Source organism: Epinephelus fuscoguttatus, linkage group LG16, assembly GCF_011397635.1.
Source record: "Epinephelus fuscoguttatus linkage group LG16, E.fuscoguttatus.final_Chr_v1".
NCBI lineage: Eukaryota > Metazoa > Chordata > Actinopteri > Perciformes > Serranidae > Epinephelus > Epinephelus fuscoguttatus.
Window position 1 is genome coordinate 29,563,874 of NC_064767.1, and position 26,042 is coordinate 29,589,915.

The 26,042-nt window shown below is 41.8% G+C and overlaps 2 protein-coding genes across 5 annotated transcripts in view; one reads left to right on the forward strand and one right to left on the reverse strand.

Moving 5' to 3' along the window:
* cdh23 (cadherin-related 23) overlaps positions 1-18,952 on the forward strand; it is a 210,140-nt gene extending 191,188 nt beyond the window's left edge. For 2 of the 3 annotated variants that reach the window (XM_049599677.1, XM_049599674.1), the window contains 30 exons: positions 426-606; positions 696-829; positions 1,583-1,792; positions 2,444-2,551; positions 3,261-3,363; positions 4,215-4,340; positions 4,428-4,631; positions 4,885-5,343; positions 5,491-5,607; positions 5,688-5,912; positions 6,157-6,326; positions 6,636-6,773; positions 7,039-7,158; positions 7,902-8,079; positions 8,322-8,533; positions 10,075-10,269; positions 10,362-10,475; positions 10,588-10,717; positions 11,033-11,296; positions 11,379-11,540; positions 13,015-13,271; positions 13,371-13,468; positions 13,617-13,737; positions 13,828-13,907; positions 14,073-14,113; positions 14,269-14,329; positions 15,324-15,453; positions 15,679-15,798; positions 16,058-16,168; positions 16,758-18,952. In XM_049599677.1, coding sequence (XP_049455634.1) covers positions 426-606; positions 696-829; positions 1,583-1,792; positions 2,444-2,551; positions 3,261-3,363; positions 4,215-4,340; positions 4,428-4,631; positions 4,885-5,343; positions 5,491-5,607; positions 5,688-5,912; positions 6,157-6,326; positions 6,636-6,773; positions 7,039-7,158; positions 7,902-8,079; positions 8,322-8,533; positions 10,075-10,269; positions 10,362-10,475; positions 10,588-10,717; positions 11,033-11,296; positions 11,379-11,540; positions 13,015-13,271; positions 13,371-13,468; positions 13,617-13,737; positions 13,828-13,907; positions 14,073-14,113; positions 14,269-14,329; positions 15,324-15,453; positions 15,679-15,798; positions 16,058-16,168; positions 16,758-17,099 — 4,911 coding nt within the window. In that variant the 3' untranslated portion in view covers positions 17,100-18,952. The remainder of the gene's footprint in view (positions 1-425; positions 607-695; positions 830-1,582; positions 1,793-2,443; positions 2,552-3,260; positions 3,364-4,214; positions 4,341-4,427; positions 4,632-4,884; positions 5,344-5,490; positions 5,608-5,687; positions 5,913-6,156; positions 6,327-6,635; positions 6,774-7,038; positions 7,159-7,901; positions 8,080-8,321; positions 8,534-10,074; positions 10,270-10,361; positions 10,476-10,587; positions 10,718-11,032; positions 11,297-11,378; positions 11,541-13,014; positions 13,272-13,370; positions 13,469-13,616; positions 13,738-13,827; positions 13,908-14,072; positions 14,114-14,268; positions 14,330-15,323; positions 15,454-15,678; positions 15,799-16,057; positions 16,169-16,757) is intronic. The other variant, XM_049599675.1, reaches the window with a different exon arrangement.
* Positions 18,953-19,035: 83 nt separating this feature from the next.
* Positions 19,036-25,288, reverse strand: LOC125903060 (eukaryotic translation initiation factor 3, subunit 6 interacting protein). Of its 2 annotated transcripts, XM_049599678.1 has the most exons (15): positions 25,134-25,288; positions 24,744-24,786; positions 24,404-24,614; positions 24,204-24,283; positions 23,974-24,035; positions 23,792-23,861; positions 23,614-23,687; positions 23,099-23,270; positions 22,829-22,983; positions 21,414-21,584; positions 20,995-21,128; positions 20,506-20,679; positions 19,912-20,101; positions 19,539-19,619; positions 19,036-19,243 (listed from the first exon to the last, which is right to left on the reverse strand). In XM_049599678.1, exons 1-15 carry the CDS (start codon positions 25,158-25,160, stop codon positions 19,166-19,168), a joined length of 1,722 nt encoding a protein of 573 aa, XP_049455635.1. In that variant the 5' UTR covers positions 25,161-25,288; the 3' UTR covers positions 19,036-19,165. The 2 variants fall into 2 exon arrangements, with proteins under 2 accessions (XP_049455635.1, XP_049455636.1); XM_049599679.1 differs by lacking the exons at positions 24,204-24,283; positions 24,744-24,786; positions 25,134-25,288 and having other exon boundaries at positions 24,404-24,482.
* Between the last annotated feature and the right edge of the window lie 754 nt (positions 25,289-26,042).

Sequence of the window (26,042 nt, forward strand, 5' to 3'; positions counted from 1 at the left end):
ATGAGACTTGGATTATGCTGCACGAGTTGCGTGAGAGTTTGTAAACAGATTTTTTGATATAGTTTTGCTGTTAAACACGGACCACTTTTACTCCAGTTTACTCCTGTTCGCAAAGTTTTTGGATTCTTTGTTCACTGGAGGTATGTGAGCAAAACAAAGATTCTTCATGAATTTAATTCAATGCGTAATTGATATACAAATGATCATTTGAGGGGGTAAAATATTTATGGGTGGAAATCCTTCTGTTACCTTCAAAAATGTGTTATGATTTAGAGGTAGCCATGAAGCTGAATGTGGCAAATCACATTACTGTGAACTTGGCCAGTTTTCGGTGTTCATTCTGTTTTTACCACGCATACTGTACATGTCACAATCACTCACATTCTTATAATGGATGTTTTAAAAACTCCCTCTTCCTTTCTTAGGTGCTGGTAAACGTCCTAGATGTGAACGATGTGACACCCACTTTCCCCAGAGCCTATGAGGGACCCTTCGAAGTGACGGAGGGCCAGCCAGGACCTCGAGTCTGGACTCTCAGAGCCAGTGATGACGACTCTGGGCTCAACGGCAAAGTGGAGTACAGCATCACCGGTGGAGATAACCAGAGTTAGTATCAGATTGTTCTGTTAAGAGAGTGATATACAACAAAATCATAACGATACATCTCTGAGCCTCTGTCTCTGTCTCTCTGTCAGATGAGTTCATGGTTTCTCCAGTGGAGGGTGAGCTGCGGGTGAGGAAAGATGTAGAGCTGGACAGAGAGACAACAGCCTTCTATAACATCACTGTCACAGCGCGAGACCTGGGAACACCATCTCGCAACAGCTCGGTGGGGCCTCATTACACAGACACACACACGCAAGCAGGCACACACTCTCGTCATATCCTCTTAAACAATCAGGATCTTGCAAGCTTCAGTTCTGTGCTGTAATTTGGCTTCCATGGGAAATGTAACAACATATTGACCACCTCAATTTCCAGCACCACTCTCACAAACTATATTACTCCGTCTAATCAGTGATCATGCCAGGTAAATATACAATCTCAAAAAGTAGCTTTGGTCAATACATGTGGCATTTAAGATAAGATAAGATAAGATAAGATACACCTTTATTGATCCCATAATTGAGAAATTCCAGTGTTACAGCAGTCAAGAGGAAAGAGTCAGATTAAAGATTTCAAATTTAAACTTAAAAACTTAAATAACTAGGCATGCAAATAAGTACAAAAATACAGAGACGGCGATAAATAATAACAATAACAATAAAAATAATAATGGGAAGTGGATAATAAGGAGCAGCAGTAAATGAAAATGGCCAGTGGATAAGGTGCAAGTGATTGTATGTGCAAAAACAGCAGACTGCTGTGGTGTCCATAAAGTGTCCATAAAGATCCCAAGAAAATGTTTGGACAGGTCCTTATCTTATATGTACATCCCATGTTAACACTTAAGCAAGGACTTTTAAAAGAAAACATGTTAGAAAAGCTGCTTAATGAATGAAATTTATTACAGATAGACAATCTTATTGTGAACAGGCATGGGTTTGAAAGGGTTTTTTTTGTATTGCCATGTTTTCTTAAGGTGGTGGTGGGGGTCAATGTCCGAGACATCAACGACAATGACCCAGTCCTCTTGAACCTGCCTTTCAACACCAGCGTGAGCGAAGGCGCCACCATACACACCTCTGTGGCCAGGGTCCGAGCACGAGATGCAGACAGCGGACGGAATGCACTGCTCACTTATAACATCACTGCTGGCAACCGGGACGGAGCCTTCTACATCAACGACACGGTGAGATAAAGGATTTGTGTGGTTTAAAGGGTAACTTTGCAACCCCTGAAAATCTTGTCTTTGCTGACCTCCAGTGGTCCTGGTGACATCACTGTTGGGTGTGGTTACAGGTTGAACATAGCACACCCAACACTGATGTGAGATGTGTTCAGAAGTAAAACAGGCTTAAAACTTTCAACCAGAGCGGGCAGCAAAAAACAAATTCTCAGCTGCTGTTTGGTTACTCTTTAAGTATGAATCACAGAAAAATCTGAATTACTAATGTTGTGAAGTTGGAGCAGGTGGTAGAAAAAAGGGGGAGCATAGTGAAAAAGTGTGTTGTGACTGGCAGCTCCAAGATTTGATCAAACATTAGGCTTTCACTTTAACCTGACTTAGTACAGATTTCCCAGCTTCCTTTCGACAGTCTGCACGTAATGCTCGTACAGCCTTGCTATAGATGTATTTACAGATCAGCAGATGTTGGCAGCATACACATATGTGGGGTTACAGCATGAATGTAGTACAGAGTAAATTCTGCATGTCCTTTAGAGAAGGGAAGGTGACAAAACATACTGTAGTAGTACCTGCATGTAATACAACATACTGTCATATCAAGAATGAATATCTAAACACACTCCTGACTTACCTCTTCCTCTCTGTATCTGTCAGACAGGTGTGGTGCAGGTGAACAGGCCGCTGGACAGAGAGCGAGTGGCTGAGTACAGACTCACCATCACTGTCAAAGACAACCCTGAGAACCCCCGCATCGCTCGCAGGGTAATCCCACCCTCCTGTGCACATATACTGCAAACGTTCACACATGTTACCACATTGGCAGCTAGAGAGACCACTGAAAGTCTCATTAATCACTGCTGTAAAATCGTTGTATCTTTCCAAGTCTACTTTTGAGGAATTCATAACAACAGGCAATCTTGAATTCTCCCAATATCTCCCAAATGCTTTTATCATAATGTGATTAAGGTGGTCACAGCTCACGTGACATTGTTTTAAGTTGAACAATACACAATTGATAATCTGTGGTGCCTTTAAATGATACTGTAGTTTTTTTTACTTGTTTTTCGGGCCATTGTGTCCTGTATTTTGCTAATAATCTCATACACACTATTTACTTGTAAAACTAAGAGCATGAGAACATTCAAACTACTCTTGTAAGTTTTTTTCTATAAATACAATGTGGCGTGCGTTTAAATGTTGCCTCTGTGGGAAAGGTGACAGACTGATATAGCCCAGAACTACAAAAAAAGTTAACCACCAGCAGCACTGTGAAGGCAGTCTGCTGGTGTGTGCACAGCACAACAACTATAATACCTGCCTTCTCTTCGCTTTGTGCCAATTAGCCTCTTTCAGGGCCAGTTAACTTATTTTTCTCTCTTTCTACCTTTTCTTCTTATCTTAATTCTATACCCAATCATCCTTTGCTCATATAATTGTTCCTTCATCCTCCCTCTTTTGTTGATACCACCAGGATTCAGACCTGTTGGTGATCACCATTCTGGATGAGAACGACAACAGGCCCATGTTCACCAGGACCAGCTACAGGGCTGAGATCACAGAGAACTCTGCAGCAGGTAGCACTCAGGCTGGTGTGTCTATCTCTCTCTCTTTCCTTGAGTGGGGACAATCTGTAACTGCAGCAACGGGCATTGTACCAGAACACTGTCTGTAACACTGTCTCCCCCACTTCCTGACTTTGTTTACATACACCTTATATTCAGTGACTTTTTTTGAGCTTTGAAATGTAGAGGTGAGGCAGACGGTCTGACGACTTCACAGTTCAATGGATTTGTTTCACTTTGAAAGTTAGAGGTGAGGAAGAAGGTCTGACCACTTTACTTTATTAATCCCCTGAGAGGAAATTCAATGTTTTCACTCTTGCTTGTCAATTACACACAGGTCCAAAAGACACACACATGCACAAACAGGACCTATACATGCACAAAGTGGAGAGATGTCAGAGTGAGGGGGCTGCCCTTTGGTCAGGCGCCCCGAGCAGTTGGGGGGTTCAGTGCCTTGCTCAAGGGCACCTCGGCAGTGCCCAGGAGGTGAACTGGCACCTCTCCAGCCACCAGTCCATGCTCCATATTTTGGTCCGGACGGGGACTCGAACAGGCAACTCTCCGGTTCCCAACCCAAGTCCTTATGGACTGAGCTACTGCCGCCCCCAGTTCAGTGGATTTGTTCATGAGATGGACCAATCTGTCACAAGAGCAGTCAGATTATTTAAATGTAGTACATGCTTCAATATCAGAGTGGTGGCAACAGCATTTTACCAGTTTTTCTTGGCCCACCTTGCACTTGCCAAGACTACTCTCAGGTTGAATTTGTGGCAGATGCATCCACGGGGGCTTGCAGACCAAGTGAAAACAATTCCAACCTGACTGTGATCATTTTACCCTCTTTATCTCTGCCTGTCCTTTAGGCAGCACTGTAACAGTCTTAAATGGGCCAGTTCTGGCTGAGGATAGAGACATTGGACCGAATGCTGTGGTGAAGTACCGCCTGCTGGGAGCCAGAGTGGACCTCTTTACTGTGGATGCCAATTCTGGTAGCATTATAACTCCTCAGCAAGCAGACAGAGAAATAAATTTAAGAACTGCAAAGCAGTTGTTGATGTTTCTGTATCTCCTTTCAGGTGTGATACGTGTGCATCAGGGGGCGAAGTTGGATCGTGAGGCATTCCAGGAGCCTCGGGTAGAGCTGTTCCTGGTTGGGGAGGACATAGGAGGTTTAAACAGCAGTGTCCCACTCACAGTGACCATTCTGGACCAGAATGACAACCCTCCTGTCTTCAGTCCATCTAGTTTCAGCGTTAGACTCCCTGAAAACAGCCCCACTGGTGTGTAGATTAGTGTGTGCGTCTCGTTGAGTGTCTGAGTGTGTGAGTGGGCATGGAGGAATGCATATAATCCACATTCACCAGATTAAAGTTGTCACTGAGAGAATAGTGGACTGAATTAACGATTTAAAATCCCATCCTGTGATTATATACACTTAGTTTCATTCTCCTCTGTGATGGTTAAAGGTTTACATGTTGGGAATGGTAATGTTAAACAAATGTGTGTTTGTGTCCATTACTTTGTCTCTTCCAGGTGTCGTGGTGACTCAGCTGTCAGCCACCGATGCTGATTCAGGCTCTAATGGCTGGCTGATGTATCGGCTGGAAAGTGGTGCTCAGGACCGCTTTGTAGTCGACTCACTCTCTGGAGCGGTCCTGGTAGGCAACACCACCCTCGATAGAGAAGACCGTGGGTCCTACCGCCTAGTCGTCATGGCAACTGATCGCGGCACACCCCCCTTGTCAGGCACAGCCACCCTGACGGTCATTCTGGATGATGTAAATGACTCACGGCCACGTTTTAAAGAGCTTGTAACCATGATCAGTGTCAATGAATCAACACCGCCTGGTGTGGTCGTGGCCACGCTGACCGCCGAGGACCCTGATCTGCATCCCCGGCTGGAGTATTACATCATCTCAGTGGAGGCAAAGGATGATGGGAACAACCCAGTGGATGGCCTGCAAGAGTCCTTTGGCATCGATTTACACACTGGTGAGACGTGGATCTCAACCAAATTCTTTTTTACGTTTAATTTTTGACTAATAATCTCCTAAAGTTCTATCTCTCTATCTAATGATGATTGTTAGAGTGACACTTAATACATTTGGGAAAGTCAGATGTGTTGTGGTGAATTTTCAGGTGCAGTGTTTGTACGCAACCCACTCAACCGAGAGCTGGTAGCTACATTTGAGATTGTTGTGTCTGTCCATGACAATGCCAGTGAAGTTATAGACAAGTCAGGAAGTGTTCCCAATGGTAAGCCCATTTTCTAACATTAAACTTTAAATTATTTTTACTGTATATCTCTCTGATCATCGTGACCTTCTCCTCTACAGCGAGATTGACCATAAACGTGTTGGATGTAAATGACAATGCCCCTCGTTTCCGGCCCTTCGGAGTGTCCAACTTCACAGAGAAGATTTTAGAAGGAGCTCAACCAGGCACAACACTGCTATCGGTTTCAGCTGTTGACCCAGATAAAGGTCCCAACGGCCAGGTCATCTACCAGCTGCTCCACCTGCCCCGAGGGGGATACGTTAGACTAGAGGACCCCTCCACTGGTATGACCACCAGAATACCTCAGCAAGCTGCTGTACGCTAAAATATTAACAGCAGTGAGCAAATGTTTAAAGTCAACAACATTGTAAATATTAAGTGCATTTGTTTCATTTAAGGCAGTTTTTAAAGTTTTACAAATAATATATTACTTATGACATTCCTTGTTTGTTGTCATGTTAATTTAGGATATTAGCATTGGCCAGATGAATCTGAACTGTAACCATCGCTTTGTTACAAATGTCCCAGGTAAGATTGTAGCCAACCAGACGGTGGATTTCGAGCAGGTACAGTGGCTGAATTTCACGATTCGAGCACAAGACCATGGCACTCCTCCCAGGATAGCTGAGCTGCCAGTTTTTCTGCGTATAGTGGATGTGAATGACAACAACCCCGTCTTCCTACAACCCTCTTACCAGGTACTGAACAGAAAATGAAGAAAAAATTGCACCCACCAAAGCAGAATTGAAGAGTGCTGTTTAAAAAGGTTACTTCTGTAACTTGGTATATGCTATAATATTAAAAGAGGCGTCCAAGACTTCACTCACAGCTCACAGGGGCTTGTTATTGCAGGAAGATCACAGGTGTAACATAATAACATTGATGAAAACCACATGAATTCCACTCTTATTATTTAGTTAAACCTGTGTTTGAAAAGCCCAAATTAAATTAACTGCCTAACTAAACATAAGCGAAGTTAACCAAAGTTTCTTTATGTGTGTTTGTAGGAGCCTGTGTTTGAGAATGTGAACCTGGGCACCATCATAGTTCGTGTCAGCGCCACAGATGCTGACTCTGGCCTCTTTGCCGTTATTGAGTACAGCCTGGTAGACGGGGAAGGCAAGTTTGGCATCAGACCATCCACTGTGAGTTAACCTATACACTAGCACATCAGCTCAATCAGTCATCACAGCTACGCCCTACTCCCCATCAGAGCTAGGTGTCAACAATGAGCGTCATCCTGCCTGGAAATGAAAGTTTAAACAAAGCCTTCTACAGAAAAAGACAGTCTACATGTTTGACCTCAATGCACCATTTCTGTCACACAGTCAAATAAATGTCTTGATTCAGCAACCACTCCCAGTCAGTTTTTACACTTCCTTCCTAATCATTCCTTCTCCTCTGTGTCAGGGAGAGATCTACATCCTCTCTCCTCTGGACAGAGAGACAAAGGATCACTACACTCTAACGGCTGTCGCCCGTGACAACCCTGGAGGCAGCTCCAACAATAGACGAGAAAACTCTGTCCAGGTGGAGTATGAATGAAGATCATTCATTCATTAGTTTACTGTAACCACTTATCCTGCTTGGGGTCACGGGGGAGCTGGTGCCTGTCCCTGAAGGTTTGAATATGTGTCTCAATTATAATATATTCTTTTTGAGTTGGCACATATTAACACCAAATACCATTTACAGCCACCCATTTACCAAACCTTTATGGAAATTTAAAGCCTGAATTTGATACATAGAACATGACACTTAGTTTAAATTTCTGTCATCTGTAAATTGTGTTGCTTAAGTAAATAAATCATATTTTGCTGATAACTTTATTTGAGCAAAATCAGGATGTGAAAGTGCAAATAACTATTAAAAAGAACTAACAATACTGGATGCTGGCGACACGTACTGATATGTTTGAATATGTTAGAGAATTAAAAATGTTCAGTGGCCAGGCAAACAACCCTACCTTAAATTAAAGGAATCCTTACATTTGGTTATTTGGTCATTGTAACCAGAGTATGTACTGAACAGGAAAAATTAAGGTGTCAGTGCTTTCTGGTTGACAAACTATGTAGAGCTGATATTGTTTCATATATTTTCTGCACCAAATAGTGTTGTTTTTTAACTGATGGACATATACCCTGTTGTCAATTCATGATGAGCTTAAATATGCAGATGTGTTGGTCAGGCTCTGCATGACCTTTTTTAGAGTTTAACCTTGTGTCAGGAATATTCTCTGTTTGAAACTTCATCTGCCTGTCGATGCTTGTCAGGTCCTGGTGACAGTTCTCGATGTCAATGATTATCGGCCGCGCTTCACGGAGCGAGTATTCAACACCAGTGTGTTTGAGAACGAGCCCAGTGGAACGTCTGTGATCACAGTGAAGGCTACCGACCTAGACGAAGGGGAAAATGGAGCCGTACTCTACAGCATGCTAGGCCCCCATTCAGGTATGTACTGTATATACTGATAAAAGCCTTAGTGGGGTCACCCAACTGAATATTCTGACTGAATATTCAGATAAAATTCAATGTTTCTTAGTTGTCTAACAAATGTCACACTCATAGTTCTTACGTATTATATGTTTAGTAAGTGGAAAGAATGGTGCTCAAACTTTGAAAGGTATGTACATGTATGAGGTTTCAGCATTCATATCTATATTTAGGCCTGGATCTTTCTTTGTCCTTTTTAGATGCATTCTCCCTGGATCCTAACACAGGGCTGGTGCGGTCTCGCCGCCTGCTTCAGTCTTCTGAACGTTTCAACCTGACTGTGGTGGCAACAGACCAGGGGCGTCCTCCCCTGTGGGGCACTGCAGACCTGATCATCACGGTCATAGACGTCAATGACAACAGACCAGTGTTTGTCAGGCCCGCCAATGGAACCATCATTCATATCTCAGAGGTATCTGCATTCACCTGTTCCTGTGTCTGTCAGTGTCTTGTCATTGTGTGATAGAAGCATTTTTTCTTTTTTGATAATTTACATTTTTATTTGTAAAAACAAACAAAAAAATGGCCAATTTACACATAGGTGGAGATGCACAATTTAAAATTTTCTTTGAAGATCCCTAAACTGCCAATAGTAATTTACTCAGAGAACAACAGCATCCAGTTGGCTCTCAGTCTGAATACCAGTTGGATGCTATTGCTGTCTTTTAGTAAAATGTATCTGTGTAACATCTGCCTCACTATGTGGGACTCATTGCAGCAAATTTGACACCAAGGAGAGCTGTGGTGCCAAAAAATGAGTGAGTGGCTGACTGTAATTAGTTGAATGAAACTTTTACCAGAAACAGTACATTTAATAAGAACCATGACAGTGAAATTGTATTTGTTGTGGGTCAGTGGCATCTGGCTGATGCCCAACCAGCTTCATAAGGTCAGTATTGGGGCAAGTACTAATATGGCATATTGGATACCTACACATGGGGGTTTTGATAAATAGATCTACTTTATAAAAAACACAAAAAACAAAGTTCTCATGTTTGAACTACACAGCTGTTGAGTTAGGGACCAAACGTTGATTTGCTGGTGCACATAGTGGAGCATTAAGGTGCTAAGGACAGTTATTTCTCTCAAGAGTTGTTGGAGAGCAAAGCAGACCTGAAAGCAGAGTGAAACATAACTTACCTTCATCAGATGCAGACAAAAAAGACTACAAACAGGGTGAAAATGGGGCTCTATGTCCTTTAGATTTGTAAAACAGCCACTGTTTGCCAACAAGTTCATCAGCTTAAAGGGGACCTGTTATGCTTTTCCTTATTTTCTGTCATATATATAAAGTTACAGTGTTGGATGGTCATAATAAGTGTATGTAATAAGTGTAAATTATTGGATACTATTCCTGCTTGAACATATCTGGTTGTGTTTAGAAGCTTTTATTGGTTATTTTCACAGTAGAAAGTCTTGCTGTTTCAGTCATTTCATGGCTGCCATGATGATGCGGCTACACCAAGATACAGAAAACCCAGAAACACTGACTAATCAGAGCAGAGTGGGCTTTTTCCAGAGTGGGTCTTTAAGAAACAGAAACTAACACTGAGCTTCTCAGACAGAGGGTGAATTCAGATGTTCCAGCACAGACAGTATGAGGGTTAAAGTGTTTTTGGACCATTAAAGCATGTAAACATGTATTTCAGGTTTCTACAAGGACAAGCATGAACCTGCAAATGAGCATAATTGGCCTTCTTTAAAAGGTCATCATATGTCAGTGTTGTGTTTACAGCTTTTTTCCGTTGCCCCCAGGTGGTCAGAACACCAGATATTCCTGGTGTAATGTGACTAATTACACCTCCGCTTTTTTTTGCTATGACATGTCAAAATGTCTGCAGTGCAAAAGGTCCTTATTTTGACTCTGTAAACTTTTCTATTACAATTGACCTTTAGGATACAATCTGAGAAGTTCACACAAGCACACACTGACAGTCTTTGTCTTATGTGTAGGAGCAGCCCCCAGGCCTTCCGGTGTATGAGGTGCATGCAACAGACTCTGACGAGGGGGTGAATGGAGAAGTCCGCTATGCCTTCCTGCAGACTGGAGCAGGTAACAGAGATTGGGAGAACTTCCACATTGACGCCATGTCTGGAGTCATCACAACTACGGTGAAACTGGACCGAGAAAAACAGGCCCTCCACAGCGTGAGTCAACTTTGTGTGGGCAGTATGTGCAGTTGTATTAATGAGTGTGTTAAGTCTGTATGTCTCTAACTGAATGCAAACGACTCTCGTAGCTTATCATTGTGGCCCGGGACATGGGCCAGCCAGTGCCTTATGAGACCACACAGCCTCTGCAGGTGGCGCTGTTGGATGTTGACGACAATGAACCTGTCTTCCTTAAACCACCGGTGAGATGGAAGCTCTCTGAATACGTCCTGATGTGGTTATCTGTGCATAAGGGCTGCTGTTTAACTGTTTGTGATGTCTTCCCTCTTGTCTGTGTGTGTGTGTGCAACTCAGCGAGGCAGCTTGCCTTACCAGAAGCTGACAGTGCCTGAGCACTCCCCTCCAGGTACCGTGGTGGGGAATGTAACCAGAGCAGTGGACGCAGATGAGGGCTCCAATGCCATTGTGTACTACTTTATTGCAGGTGATACAGTGTCCTACAGACACAGCAACATGCTTGATTTTGCTGTTAATGTCATAAATGTCATTGCACAGATTATCCCCATGAGTGAAATCATTTATGTTAACCCACCCAAAGTAAAGTCCTGGAGATGAAGCGCAGAGGATAAGGAGTTTCTCTTGTATCCATTGTGTGGTCAGATAAAAGTCCTCTTACTGCAAAACAATAGGGATAACGAGGACATTTGAATAGATCCATCCATCTTTCCTTTCTATTTAAAGCACATTCCTTCAGTGCTTTAGGTGACTGAACACAATTCCTTTCCATCTCTTCCTGCAGGGGGAAACAGTGATGGAAACTTTGGCTTGAGTCTAGATGGCGAGCTAAAGTTGCATAAGGACCTGGACCGGGAGGAGATCCCGGTCTACTCCATCATCATCAAAGCTTCCAGCAACAGGAGCTGGACTCCTCCCAGGGGTCAGAGGGCAGCACGAGCCAAAGCTCTGGACCCTGCTCGTGACCCCAGCCTGCTGGAGGTTCGCATTGAACTGGAAGACATCAATGACCAGAAACCACGCTTCACTAAGCCGGAGTACACTGCAGGTAATCTGCGTTCCTGTGTGTGTGTGTGTATGCTGGTCCGTGTCAAACCACCGTAACCTTCCCTTTTGCTGCCTTGTTTCAGGAGTTGCAGCAAATGCCAAAGTGGGCTCAGAGCTGATCAAGGTCATGGCTCTAGATAATGACATCGGCAACAACAGCTTGGTTCAGTACCATATTGTTACAATCCGCTACTTCCAGTCACAAAGCAATGGAAGTGAGGACGTTGGCAGCATCTTCACCATCGGTGAGCTTCCTCATGTGCAATAAGATGCTTTGGAACATGAATACAAAATTTAGAGACATTGGCTTTGTAGTTCAACATACTGCCCAGATTTACCCAAAACAAGCGTTGTGTTTAATGTTGGATAGAGTAATACCTCTTATAATGAGGTCTTACAATAATCTTGCATAAGTGGTATTTTGGGAACAGGAAATACACACAAGGCAAAAATTAGATATAGATACCAAATCCCATGAAAGGTCCCGATACGTTCTGACTTGCTTTTGGACAGCAGCAGAGCTCTATGACACACAGGAAGATATATCAAGGTTTGGGTACTCAGTCTGTAGTTGTTAGGAGGAACTTTTGGTTTCGTTTTTTCTTTGAATTTGTTGACAATAAGAAAAATATCACCAGACCTATGCTTTAATTTCATGATCAGTAAATATGGAATGCTTTCAATCTGACTTAAATCCCTGTACTCCCCATCTTCTTGTGCACACTGTTCCTGTTTAGGGCTCCTTAAAAACTTTGTAATTCACTCTGGGGCGGTTCCTTACGTCCTGCATCACTCAGAGTATTGTGTGCCTGATCTGTGGTCTTGTTGGCTCGCATTGGGTCATCTCATTATTTTTTGGATGACCTAACAAAACTGCTACCTACAAAGTTGTTTAATAAGTTTATCTCTGCCTTAACCTTAAGATTAAACCTACAGGAGACCTCGGGTCTAATTGTAACTTCAAACAGAATTTTTTTTTTTTTTTTTGTCATCACAGATTTACAGAGACACACTTAGATTTTTACTCCTTGTCCTGCTAACACACTGCAACCATGACTAGACTTCCCTGCAGGTTTTCAAAATGTATTCTGGGAAATATGTAGGCGCTAACTAAATAATGCTAAAATAAATTGAATCAAACTGACATTTAGATGGACTTAATTATATCCAACAACAAAAATCTACTCAGATGGAGGAGGGGGGTGTGTATTCTGATTAATTTATGTGGCATCATGCACAGCCCAAATGAGCTTACAAGGCAGACTATGAACTTCCATGTGCATAGGTGTGAGACTAAATGTACAAATGATAGGAAAACATAGTATATTCTGTATGCCTTCATACTTGTGCCATGTATTATTTTATCTAGTTTGCCTAATTTTCCAAGCTTAAGAAATAAAACTAGTTGGCACTCAGTCCATATTCACATTTTCATCAAACCAAAGTATTTGAAAGTTTTTGCACTGTTGCATCCTGCAAAAACATGGCCATCTAGTTTTTAAAGAGTGCAATGCCAGTTTTCCCAGACAAGGAAGTTTCCTTATTCCTGTGCCAAGTTTTTAATTGGCTAGTGATATGACAAAGTTGTACGACATGATACATCACACAGAATGCAATTCCATAAGTTAATAGTTTTATTCAATTTAGAGAGCTGGTTTTTTCACTTTGTCCAATTCATTTCTTATTTAGAAACAACATTCTATCCCATGATTCTCACAGGTTTGACAGATGGTATCATCCGAACATATGACCTCTTCACGGCCTACAATCCCGGCTACTTTCAGCTTGAGATTTTGGCGTGCGATTACGCTGGACACAGTACAACCACCAACGTGAACATCTACATTCTCAGAGATGACCAGAGGGTCAAGATAGTCTTCAATGAGATCCCTGATTTGGTCCGCGAAAACCAGGATGATTTCGTCAACCTGCTGTCCAACATTACCGGAGCCATTGTCAATTTAGATGACATACAGGTAAGACGTTTTTCTATGGTGATGTATTTTATGTAACTGTTTTTGTTTGTTTGTGTTGTATTGATATTTAACATCTTTGTCTCCCTCTCCCTAATGCAGTTCCATGTGGACAAGAAGGGCAGAGTGAATTATGCACAGACAGACATGCTCATCCACGTTGTCAACAATCAGACCAACACCATCCTAGATGTTGACAGGTATACCTTCCTGAATGAAATAAATCTTTCACACCAATGCTACATGCTAACACTGTCTTACATATAATTTATGAGTATCCGCCTATGTCCCACATGATCGTGTTGTAATATTGGTGTTTACCTGTGTCCTGGTGTTTCACATTCTCAGGGTGATTCAGATGATAGATGAGAACAAGGAGCAGCTGAGAAACCTGTTCAGGAAATACAACGTTGTGGACGTTCAGCCCGCTGTCAGTGACAAGCTGCCTGATGACATCACTACACTACAGGTCTGCTGAGGCTCGGACCTCCACAAACCCATGGGCTGTTACAGATGTTTATAGTTGCTTTTAAACTTTCTCTCTTTATCTCTTTCACAGCTAGTTATCATCATCCTGGCCGTGCTGCTGTGCTTGGCAGGGATTTTGTTTGTCACAATGAACTGGCATTATCGCAGAGTGTAAGAACCCTTCAGCTCTTTTTGTATTGACATAGATTTATTTTAAATCTTGAGTGAGTCATTTAAAATCAGCTCAGTCATGGACCATGTTTTCGTGCTGTCACTCTGAGCAGCGACATCAACATGTTTACCTTCTCATGACTTGCGTCTTTTGCTGTGTTGCAGACACCAGAGGAAGCTGAAAGCTATTGTTGCAGGATCAACAGGTGAGAAGCAGCTTCGGGCAGGGGGCGGTCCCACCAGCCGTTAACATCAGGATGTGGCTTTTATGGCTTTTGCCAGCTGTTACTGTTTAGTACAACATGTCACTTTACTGTGGCGAGCCTGTTTTTATTAAAATGATCTGTCCTCTACCATCCAGGGAACCAGGGTCTGATGGATATCCTGGATATGCCCAACACTAACAAGTACTCCTTTGAGGGGTGAGATAACTTAATTTTTACACCTCTTTGTGATATATTGGAATTCCCACAAAATATGACTTTGTCTTGAAATTATGCAACTATGGTTTTTATCAAAAATTTCCTGCAGTATTATTTTTAGTAGTTATGAGTTATCAGTTTTGAAGATCAAGGACTTTTGTCTTTGAAAACTAAAAAAAATAGATGTTTAATATATGTTAAAGGAATAGTTTGACATTTGTTTGCCAAGCAACCAAAAGACACTTAAGGAAATCACTGCACTCAGCCAAGAAATATACACAGACCATAACTCCCCATATAACCGCAATGTGTCACTTTTACATTTTGGTTTTTGTAAGAATGAATCAAACGAGGATAAAATGTATTAATTAGTGAGATTTTAGTCCGACTCAGCAGATATAGATTGTGGGTATACGCCTGTAATTGGACAGATATTTCCGCTGGCATTCTCCTCCCCGTTCCCCATCTGCACATGCCCATTTTGCAAAGGCACCATCGCTGCATCCTGGGCTTAGCACTGCCCAAGACTTTTGACGTTTTTTCCCCATACCAGCATAATAATGGGTGCTTCCAGACCCTTCTCTGGCACTGATGCAGTAAAGTAGAGATAAGTCCTGCCACGCAAAATAAGACCTTTAGAGGAGCAGAGCCAGGCTAGCAGTTTCCACCTGTTTACATTCTGTATGCTAAGCTAAGCCAGGCTTGCCCTAGCTTCAAATGTAGCGTACAGACACGAGATATGTGTCAAAGTTTCAGCAAAGAAGCGTATAAGCATGTTACCCAATATGTAAAATTATCCCTTAAGTTACCCTAACATCCAAAGTTGTGTTTCAACTTTATCAAATGATGTTGGACATTTACTGCTTTAATTTAAGAGCCAGATACACCGGTCCCATAAAACAACTGAAAAAGCAGGTCAATGTCAAAGTCAAATTTTACTTACATCCTACATTATGTAGATTGTGTGTGTGTGTAATACTGTTTGCCTCTGCAGGGCTAATCCAGTGTGGCTGGACCCATTCTGTCGCAACCTGGAGCTGGCAGCTCAGGCTGACCACGAGGACGACCTGCCTGAGAACCTCAGTGAGATAACTGACCTATGGAACAGCCCTGCACGCACTCATGTCAGTACCACCATTAATCTTAGCTCATTTATATTTCACAACAATACCCTAAGGATCTTAATAGATTATATTTTGCTCCAGGCTTTAATGCTGAGAGGTAGAAAATAAATTCCTCACTCTCAGGATTACACAAGTTTGTTTTTTACAAAGGCATTGTCCTCCAAGGTAACCTCTTTTCACAGGTGACCATTTTTAAATAAGTAAGCGTGTGTGTCATCCCCACAGGGCACATTTGGTCGAGAGCCTCAAGCAAAGCCTGAGGACGATCGTTACTTGAGAGCAGCTATTCAAGAATACGACAACATCGCTAAGCTGGGCCAGATAATGAGGGAAGGGCCCATCAAGGTAAGACACCTGTATGTCAGATTACCCAGGAAGACACACACACACACACATTGACACATCCACATCCTCCAGTATGTCCTGAGAAGAAAACAAAGAGAGACACCCCAAGGACTCAAAGACATGCTGTTGAGACCCAGCACGTTAGATAACAGACCAGACAGTCCTGCTGTGGACTCATTTATGATTCATGTAACAGGGTGTGTGTAAGGCGGATGGTGTTATCACAGACTCTGTTTGATCCTACCTGCCGTCCTGTCAGGGTTCCCTGCTCAAGGTGGTCCTAGACGACTACCTGAGGCTGAAAAAGCTCTTTGCAGCACGGCTCGTCACAGTATCCACCAGCCAGGGAGACCACTCGTCAGTCACCGAGGTGGGCTCGGAAAAACTGCTGCTGTGTTGTTCCTGTCTGACACCGCCGGAGTGTGATCTTGCATTCCTTTGATTCCTCATTCTGACGTTTGCTGCTCTGACTTGGCAACTTCTCACTACCTCTGCTATCCACTGCTACCTTGAGCCAGACTTCGGGTCAAATAGAGTTTGCACTTACTTTTTTGAGTTCAGCTGTGGATGGAGTTTATTGCACAGAAATTTTCAGGAAGTTGAGACAATCACCAGAAATGGAGCGATAAGACTGTAATAACTTATCTACATTTCTCAGTTGCTCTGATATGGCACCCCCCACCCCACAACTTAATGCTCTTTGCAGTTATTTTACCCAGGTCTGGTCTGAAATGTCTTCTTTCCTGCTGATCTATTGTTGTACTACATATCCTAGATGTTACTTACAAGTTATCCACTGATTTCTCCCCTGAAACATTTCCTTTCACTGGTTTACCTCTTTCCAGCTCTTCCTCAAACCCCTCTCTTGCAAAAGCTGCCATATTGATGTCAAACTGATGTATTGTATAAACAATATCAATATGTTTATTCTCTCCCTCTCCTCTCCTGTCCTCCTTCAGCTGATCCAGAGTGATCTGGACGATGATGAGGATGAGCGTCTGGGCATGGGTGGAGGCCGCGGCACACTGCGCTTTAAGCACAAGCTTCCTGTGGAGCTGAAGGGTCCTGAAGGTGTGCACGTGGTCCACGGCAGCACAGGTACCCTTCTGACCTCTGACCTCAACAGCCTGCCAGAGGACGACCAGCGGGCCCTGGCTCGTTCTCTGGAGGCACTGAATGCCGACGGGGGGCTTTATTCTGAGCGCAACGCCCGCACAGAGTCGGCCAAGTCCACCCCGATGCACCGTCACAAGGACGGGGACACCCTGTCGGAGAGTCCCCTGGAGATCACAGAGTTATGACTAGCCGAGGCCTCGCTGGTCTGAGCGCAACCATGACTCGTGTGTGTCCTTGTGCCTCCACGCCACCACCCTGACAAGGTTGGGGAGGACTGGAGGAGGAGTGTGTGTAGTCTAGGGAACCTCATCAGCCAACCTCAGTGCATCAGTGAGACAGCCTGCAAGAGGACTTACTCACCATTGGGTTGGTTTGAGTGGGTCTTATGTTGAAGGTGGTCCCACGTTTGGTGCTTCAGGTGAAGTTCCATTCAGATGACCTTAAGGAAATGGAAACCATAAGCGGGGAACTTTTCTTCAGCGAGACGAAACCAACTGGTGTCATCGACTTTCATCCAAAGAGCTGAGTGGAGAAGAGAGACTAAGCCTCCCTGTGGGAGAAGCTTGTTGAACCATGACCTTAAAATCATCAAAAGGTGCCTCATTCTCACTAATCCTTTTGAAGTCATACCTGGACTGCATACACTCACACAAACACAAATACACACACTCAAAAAAGTGAAGCTACATACACTCAGACCAGCGGATGGCCATCAATGGGACATTGAGAAAATGACGCAATTCCTTATCATGTTTTTTTTTTGGGGTTTTTTTTGCAAGACGAAGCAATCAGTGTTGACGGAGTGAGGATGGGACAGTAAGACTTTCTCTTTCAGATATTAGAAACATTTTTGTTGGGAAATTATAAATGGACATTTAATGCAGAGAAGAGCACTGCAAATGTTTTCCCCAAGGAAATCTTCACAGTGGAGTTTTCACTTGTCACCAAGACCGAGAGGGGCCCTTGCCATTGTGCAATTGTTTAAGTACTGTAGTAGTTTGATAAAAGTGCTTTTCTTTTTGGATCAGTGGCAAAAAGATGAAACACTCCAGTCTGCAGGACAGCGGTGAATATTCAGACCCTGGTCCAGGTCTTTATCTTTAGCATGGACGGAGTCAGTCATATACAAGGAGACTCTTCAATAATACCTGAAAGACTTCTCAAATGATGAAGATGGTGGAAGTAGGATCAAATATCGTCTGCGACTGGAGCCACTTGAAGGAAAAAAAAAAACTTTGAATCTTTTATGATAAATTTGATATTAAAGGCAGTTAAAGAATGCTTTGGTAAGGACTTATAGATGGAATTTAAAAAAAGTATGAATTATCCAATTTTTATAGACATAAAGATGGCATTGTGCCCACAGAGACTTTACACTGCCACCTGAGGGACTAAAAGAGTCACGCTCAAAATGAGCGACGTTTGCTTTATTTTTTTATTTTATAGAAAAATGTGATGGAATTAAAATATTTTTGAAGAAAAATGCTGGCTTACCAAACTAGGTAGGGAATAAATTTGGATGTTTGGAGTATGTGTATATTGTGCTATGGTGACATATGTCGTTCTGTTTTCCTTTATGACAACTGACGCTGTTTCTGATGAGTGGTGTGTTTTTAACATTAATTTTTTATATTCCCATTTTGTAAGTTTTTATTTCATTGTCATTATTGTCACCAGTCCTGAGATCTGTGTTGGGAAATGTTGGATGATCTGTGATAATAAAAGAAATATGCAACGGCCTTTGACCTCGGTCAGTGGGATGACAGGAGAGCAGCTGAGAACGTAGAAGGTGATGCAGCAGAATGAGTTCATCCAGGATATTAAAAGATGGAGGGAGACAGAGAAGGTCTGGGAATCTCAACCTTTATGACTCATGAGACTAAATATGTGTCCTCCTATCTCAAGACTTCTATTGTACAGTCTGAACAGACAAAGGCTTAAATGGTATTTCAAGACAAATGATCCTATGGTAATGTAGTCACTATCCCATTGCATGTCTATACATGCATGTGTTCAACAGCCATTCAGTTTTTCAAAACTCAGTATCTGAGGCTGTGTTGGTAAATACTGCCATCCAGTGGCTGTTCAGTGTAAAAACTTAGATAGCAACAAGAAAACGAGTTTCAGCACACCAATCCATTAGTTTATTCTTGCCAGGTTACATAGAAAAGTTTTCATCAATGATAATTGTCAAAAAGACTGAGGGGACAGAGGACTCAGCCCCTGAGGTCTTCTTCACTGCTGCTGCTGGTTAGACTGCTCGGGCTGCAGCACTCCCTGATGTTGCAGTGCTGGTGCTGGCTGGCATCTTCTTCAGTGTCTTATTCAACTGTGGAAAATAAAGTTATTTCATTTTTTTAACCACACAAGATATAACAGATAGTCCTTTGATTAAATAAGAGGCTAGCTGTGGCATTAGTCACTGAAAGAGTGAGAGTTACATTATGTTAGCAAGATATTTTTAATATCAGTATCTGACAATCCTTCAACATTCAAACTGGCTCGAACATTAAAATTCTTTCTCTTTTGAATTACATAATGTCAATAACAAAAACATGTTCATCTGATGCCTCAATAAATAGCAACGCCATAATTCTGTACTTTTCAATTCCTTCTTTACTCACCTCCTCAAACTTGTGGATCTGTCTGATGAAAAAGTCTCCGTACCGACGAGCAACTTTAGTGTCGGCGATGTGAATCATGTCCTGTGGAAGGGTTACAGAGAAAAAGCTGATTAAACTGCGTGCAACAATGAACAAAACCACCCTATAACATTCCTTTCTCACTATTTTCTATGCAACATGTGCAGTAATTCAGGGGGCTTGTGGACATATCAGTTTGGACCTGCTGTGAAAAATCATTTTCACCAAATCAACAGCACTTTCGGCAAAGGCTTTCCTCGTGGTCCATCCGCCCCTGTGACATACCATTTAAACTATATGTGACTATGTGGAAAAGTCAAAAGGCATCACTTTCATTTAACAGAGTTTAACATACCTTGTCAATGTAAAAGTCAACCTCAGAAGCAGACTGGAACTCTCCGTCCAGAGCTGAGATGCCACTGGTCCACACCAGGTTCTTCATCTTGTGTTTGAAGACGAGCAGCTGAATACGGAACTCCTGCTCAGTCATATCAAGGAATCCTGCGAGCTTGGCTACAGGCATGGTGGTATACAGCTTCAGGAAGCTGCAAGGACACATTGTGACTTAGATGACATGTACAGACACCCTGCAAACATATCTGTGTCAACAGGGTTTCTAAAAACAATGTCAAGTGTTTCTAAAGGACCACATAGAGAAAAAAAATAAGAAAAGAATAAAGAATAAAATACTTTTCCTACACCAACACAAAAAAACTGTCAACCAGTAGTGTCATACTTGGTGTGCTAGCAAAGGCAGAACAAGATGCCTGGTAGTAAACATGTTTATAAACAACGATGGATAGGAAATTATTTTTAGTAGTCAGCTTTACGAAAGTTTTATGAGGAAGGAAATGCACTTGATTGTAATGTTAAATCTAGAGGATACACACACTTTTGTGTCCACAGGCCTCCTAAACTATACCACACACTCAAAGTTTGTATGTTTTACCTGCGAATGGTGGAGAGCTGAGCCTGCTGCTGCACCTCCTCAGCAAAGACCTTCAGCTGCTGCTGGAAGGGCTCTTTGTGGTAGTTGGGGTGGACATTGTCATAGTTTGGCACTACAGGTGACAGGAACTTGGGACAGGCGAAGCTGAACAGCTCCTCGAACACCTGCAGGTCTCTGAGAGGAAAAAGGGAACATTTGTGTCACTTCAGACATTGTAGCTGATGGGCACCACAGTTATAAACACCAATGCCAAATTTCAAACAACCTAATGGCATTAAGTACGTTTTAGGTGGTAGAAGTAAGTCCTAAGTACGTTTGGGTTTTTTTTGTTTTTTTTTTATCAAAAAGGAATTTCTGGCCAATATAAAAAGGCCTTTTTTTAGTGATAATGGAATACACAAATTAAATAAAAGGCAAAATATCACAGTGAGACATCACTGAACCTCAAATTTAGTTGTTCTAACATAATGTGGTAAGTTTCTTTCTTACCCTTTCTGCATTCGCAGCATCTTGTCTCCATACTTCTCCCTCAGCTGGGTGTGGATGCTCTCATCAATGCGCATCGGGTACATGGTGAGAGCGATAGCCAGCAAGCCATGCATCTGCTCATTTTGTTTGTTAACCTAAAAAACATGATTCAAGTGTCATGACATCTGTTTCATCTATAAAACTCTGTGATAATTTCAGTGAATGCTTGAATAAAAATGTCTGGTGTTTATGATTCAATCATTACAGGATTTTGGAGAAAAAAAAACACAACCAAGATATTGTGGTTTCTGTCTGAATTTTTTGGAAAACTTTGAACAAAAACAAAATATATTTTTAAGAACATATCATTAATGTGCAATAGGTGAAGAATCCAGAATTAAAGCTAAAAAAGTCATCAAAGAAGCACTGCTCTGACTGACCATCTCATATTTATATGTTGACCTCTGGAACATGTTTCTCGTCCTCTGGATGTAGAGCAGGATGTTGGCGAAGACTCGAATGGCATCCTGGTAGCGCCTCATCATCAGGTAGGCAAAACCCACATAGTAATATGTAGTGATCTGGCACTCGGGCACACGGGAATACATACTCTGTAAGACAGGAAGCATAATAGATATAATGTTTTGGACCAGACAGAAGGAAACTCAAGAAGACGAAGCCTAAATCCTAGCAAATTTAGGTAAAAAAAAATACTAGGGCTGAACAATTAATTCAAACTGGCATACAAAGTTATGGAACAATTTTCAAATTGCAAAAGTTGCATTTTTTTTGTGCTACATGACCATCTACACAGAGAATTGTAAACACCTGGCCCCACAGGCTTCACAAGCACACATGGTGCCCTGCACTTCATGTGATACAAGGGAATGAGTGTAGATGGGGAAAAACAAAAACCTGTCAACCACCACGCTATGTGCAAGCTTAGGTTCTTGTGTGAAAATGGAAAAGGCTAGGTTTAAGTGCGATCCACATGTTTACATATTACATATTGCTGTGGCGAGTGTGTGGTCCAGTGATAGAGAGAGGGTGGATCACACAGAGCAGACAGATATTTAGGTGTTGGTTATCAGAGCAGACAAGAAACGGTAAAGTTGTCTTGTGTTATTAAATGTGCAGTGTTGGTTTCTGTTAGTCCATGAATAAATACTGCAGCTCCTCAAGACCCTTCTCAGGTGCTGCTTCCCAACGTCTGGGTAAACTTAACTACATATTTACAACAAGGCTTTGAGTTTTTACAGTATTTTTAGAGTTGTAAAGTTATAGTCAGTTTGCACTTCAGTTTGTGTGATTTGTTACTGTAACTGACTCACGATCAGTAACATTCATATTTATTTTTCATATATTAATGTACACCAGGCCTGTTGTTCTGCAGTGCTCTGCTATTCCTTTTCTCAGATACAATTTTACATTACATTACATGTTTAAAAGGCTTGAAGTTACAAGTTATATTTTTCTACTGTGATTGAAGGTTTCTGCAATTCAGTTGCAGAATAAAGATATTTTATTCATATCAATTCATTCACCAATTCATCTTATTTCATCACAACACACAGGCCTGGCCTACATGAAAGAGCAGTTTATATGTTGTATCCAGTGTATCCAGTGATGTGTTGGTTATACTACAGAATGATTTGCTTCTACATAGTGAATAATACAGATAAGGAGAAGACAAAAGACTAGAAGGAGACAAGGAACTTCCAAAAGCATACTATCATTCTTGCAATATCAGTCTAAAAAAAAAATCACAATTAGATTATTTTCCCATATCGTTCAGCCTGCCATGCTCAGTAGTATTAGTACTCAAGTGTGTCACTCTCTACATTTGGTGCCTTACCTTCTTGTTGAGCTCAATGTTCTCCAGCACTTTGATGGCCTGGTAATAATCACCGAGCAGAGAGTGAAGCCTCAGGAGTCCCACCAAGCTGAAGTAACCCAACATCTTGTACAGGGAGTGACGCCCATATTCTCCAGCCACACTCTCTGGGTCTCCTGCAACACACCAACAAATAACATATTAGCTGCTTCATATAACACCTAAACTGAACACACTGACACATGTTGACGTTACTCTCTTACTAGAAAAGCAACAAACATTCTTCTTTACCTCCGCTGGTGTAAACCTCCAGCTGGCGGTTAATGTTGCTCTTGTCCACCAGGGAGTGGAGAACGTTGAGGACGCTGTGGACGTTCCAGATCTTTGGGTTGTTCCTCAGGAATTCGATCTCCTCCTCTGACTTTTTGGCTGTCTTACAGCGGTACTGACTGAAGGACTGGAACTGGAAAGGAGAGAGTGCAATTCCCCTAACAGTGTTAACAGCATTTAAACATGCTTTATTTGTACCATTAGACTGAAGTAAAATAGGTGATGTTGACACACATTCCATATCAGTGAGGACTACAAATAATACTAGAATTTTTTGTGAAGGTCATGTTTAATATGTCATTTATCTTTTACTCCTTGTAGATTAATACATGCCTAGAAATTACTGGCTACTACTATTTAACCTAGTCCTTTATTTAATCAGATTCTTACTCATGTTTGTCTTTTTGCTGTGTTTTTTGTTAAATAGGGATATATGTAAAAAATAAAAAATAAAATAATAACAAAATGTACTGTACCTGGTAGATGAACTCATCAATGATGTCCCAGAGCCACTGGTTTGGCAGCTCCAACGGGGCAGGGCCATCAGCATCTGTTTGCAATCACATTCTTATATGACTTGTCTTTCATTAGGTGTTACTTTACACTGATAACTACAGATGAGAGGAAACTGTAAGGAATATTCCAGTAACTTACTGAGAATGTAATTGAAGAGGTTGCAGTAATTGTAGTACGACTCAAACCTCTGGTCCAGAGTTGGTCCACCCTGATGATCAGGAAAACAATACTTAAAACAAAATAAAGTTTTCACACAATTTGCAGGTTGCTCAATAATTGAGAGGGAGACTGATGAGGGTTCATATTGAGCCGTTACTCACGCTGACTTTAGCGTAAATGTGTCTGTAGTACAGTTCCTTATAGAGGATGAGGAACACAGCATCTGTTGGAGATAAAAAAAAAACAATAGCATGAAACATCCCCACTACTGCTCTACACAGGGGTGAACTCATTAACATTTAATTTATTACATTTTAAGAACCAATTCGAGAATAAAAGAACAAGAGATTGTGCAAAGGGAAAAACGGGAGATGATTGATGACAAACTCACCATTGCCAACAAGTGATGCGATGGCCTCGGCCTCTGGCCAGGGAGAGTTCTTGAAGAATCTGTCAGTCAACTTATTCCAGCTAACAGGACCAAAAAAAGGAAAGATGAGATGCTTAACACCCACACACACAGCTGTAATGTCTCTGTTTAAGGAGGCAACCACTTTAGGGAGAGGTGTATTCACAGAGAGTCGAGTTTACCTGTTCTCATAGACGTCCTGGATCTCGTAGATCTTCTGCTCAATGCTCTCGCTGGACACACGGTTGGACTGCAGCTCATAAACCTTCTGGTCGATTAAGTCAGAGGTGGTTTTGTGAAAATACTGCAGGAAGTTCTTGATCACCTCTGGGATGACGTGGTAGGTCTGCTGCTCATACTGCCTCTCATAGGCTAGGTCTGCTTTAGGGTCACCTGGAAGAAGATGAGAGTGATGAAGAGGAGACACTAATACTAAAGTAGAATAAGTGTATATATATATATATATATATATATATATATATATATGTGTGTGTGTGTGTGTGTGTGTGAGTGAATACTTACCGGTGTGCAGGTCGTAGTCGTTTGGGTAGGCGTAAGGATCGTACTGTAAAGAAACAGAGGGGTGAGACATTTGTTGCTGATGCTCATCTAATATCTGTCAATCAGGCTATCATCATTATTGTTGGCTTACTTTCCCTAAAGGTTATTCTCTAATGTTACCCGACAAAACGTCACAAAGTTACAGGGTTTGTGATGTTATGGTTACATTCTCTTCAGAAAAAACGGCTACAACAATCACTGATAACATGCTGGCTCACTGAAAACTACTGTTATGCCGGTGGAGTTAAGCTAGCTCTGCAGCTAGCTAGCTAACCGACGACCACTACCCAGCGTGTTATTGCTTTTATCACAAAGGTATTCAAATGTATATTAGAAACCTTTTTCACTGACCGATTCTTCCTCGTCGTGGTATGACATGGTGCTAGTAATTATTCCAAGTTCATATGACACTGGAGTGAAAAACGAGGATGTGTGCTTTTAGCTAACACCGCCAAACCACGCAGCTGGCGCTGGAGAGAAGACCGGAAGCGGAAGAAAGAAGCTGTGACGTGCTGGAAACACAATGCGGTAAAGCATTATGGGAAAGTGAGTGTCTGGGTGTGCCTTTTTGGCATGTATGCTCAAAGTTGTAGAAAAGAGAGCTAGTTCCCAAAAGCTGAATGTCTTTTTGGTTTGTTTGTCATTCAGCCGGTAACAATACAGGTTACATTTTGCTGGATAACATGGAATTATTGAATGTTTCTTGTTCATTTATGTTGTGCAAAATAAATAGCCTATTTAAACTGCCACAAAGCATAGGCTACAGTGACGCTGCTATATTTCTAGAAGACTCCAGAGCAAGGTACGTCTCTTTATATATTTTTTTTACTTCATTAATGTGTTAGCTTGACGACCATAACCTGTTTTTTCTTTTCTGTGTGCTACATGTTGTTTTGCTTTCTGAATAATTCTAACCTAAGTCTGTGTTAGGCCCTATAGCTTATAATGTTTCATATTATAAGTTATCATGAAACGTTTTATTTCATATCAATAAGTTAACACATTTTAGCATGAGACGTACATAAAAAGGTACATTGTTTTCTGTCTCTACGTCGTAATAACGTGAAAACATTTTGTTATAATGTGAACAACATCTTGTTATAACAAACTTTTAACGTTATAACGTTACACTGATTTCTTTTTCTCGCGTGGCAGCTAGCAGAACATGTATAGGCCTTACTAATTAGTAAATACAAGGGTGAAAATGGGTGATACTGACATGAGGTCATTGTAACGAGTGGGTTGTGAGAGCTTGTAACT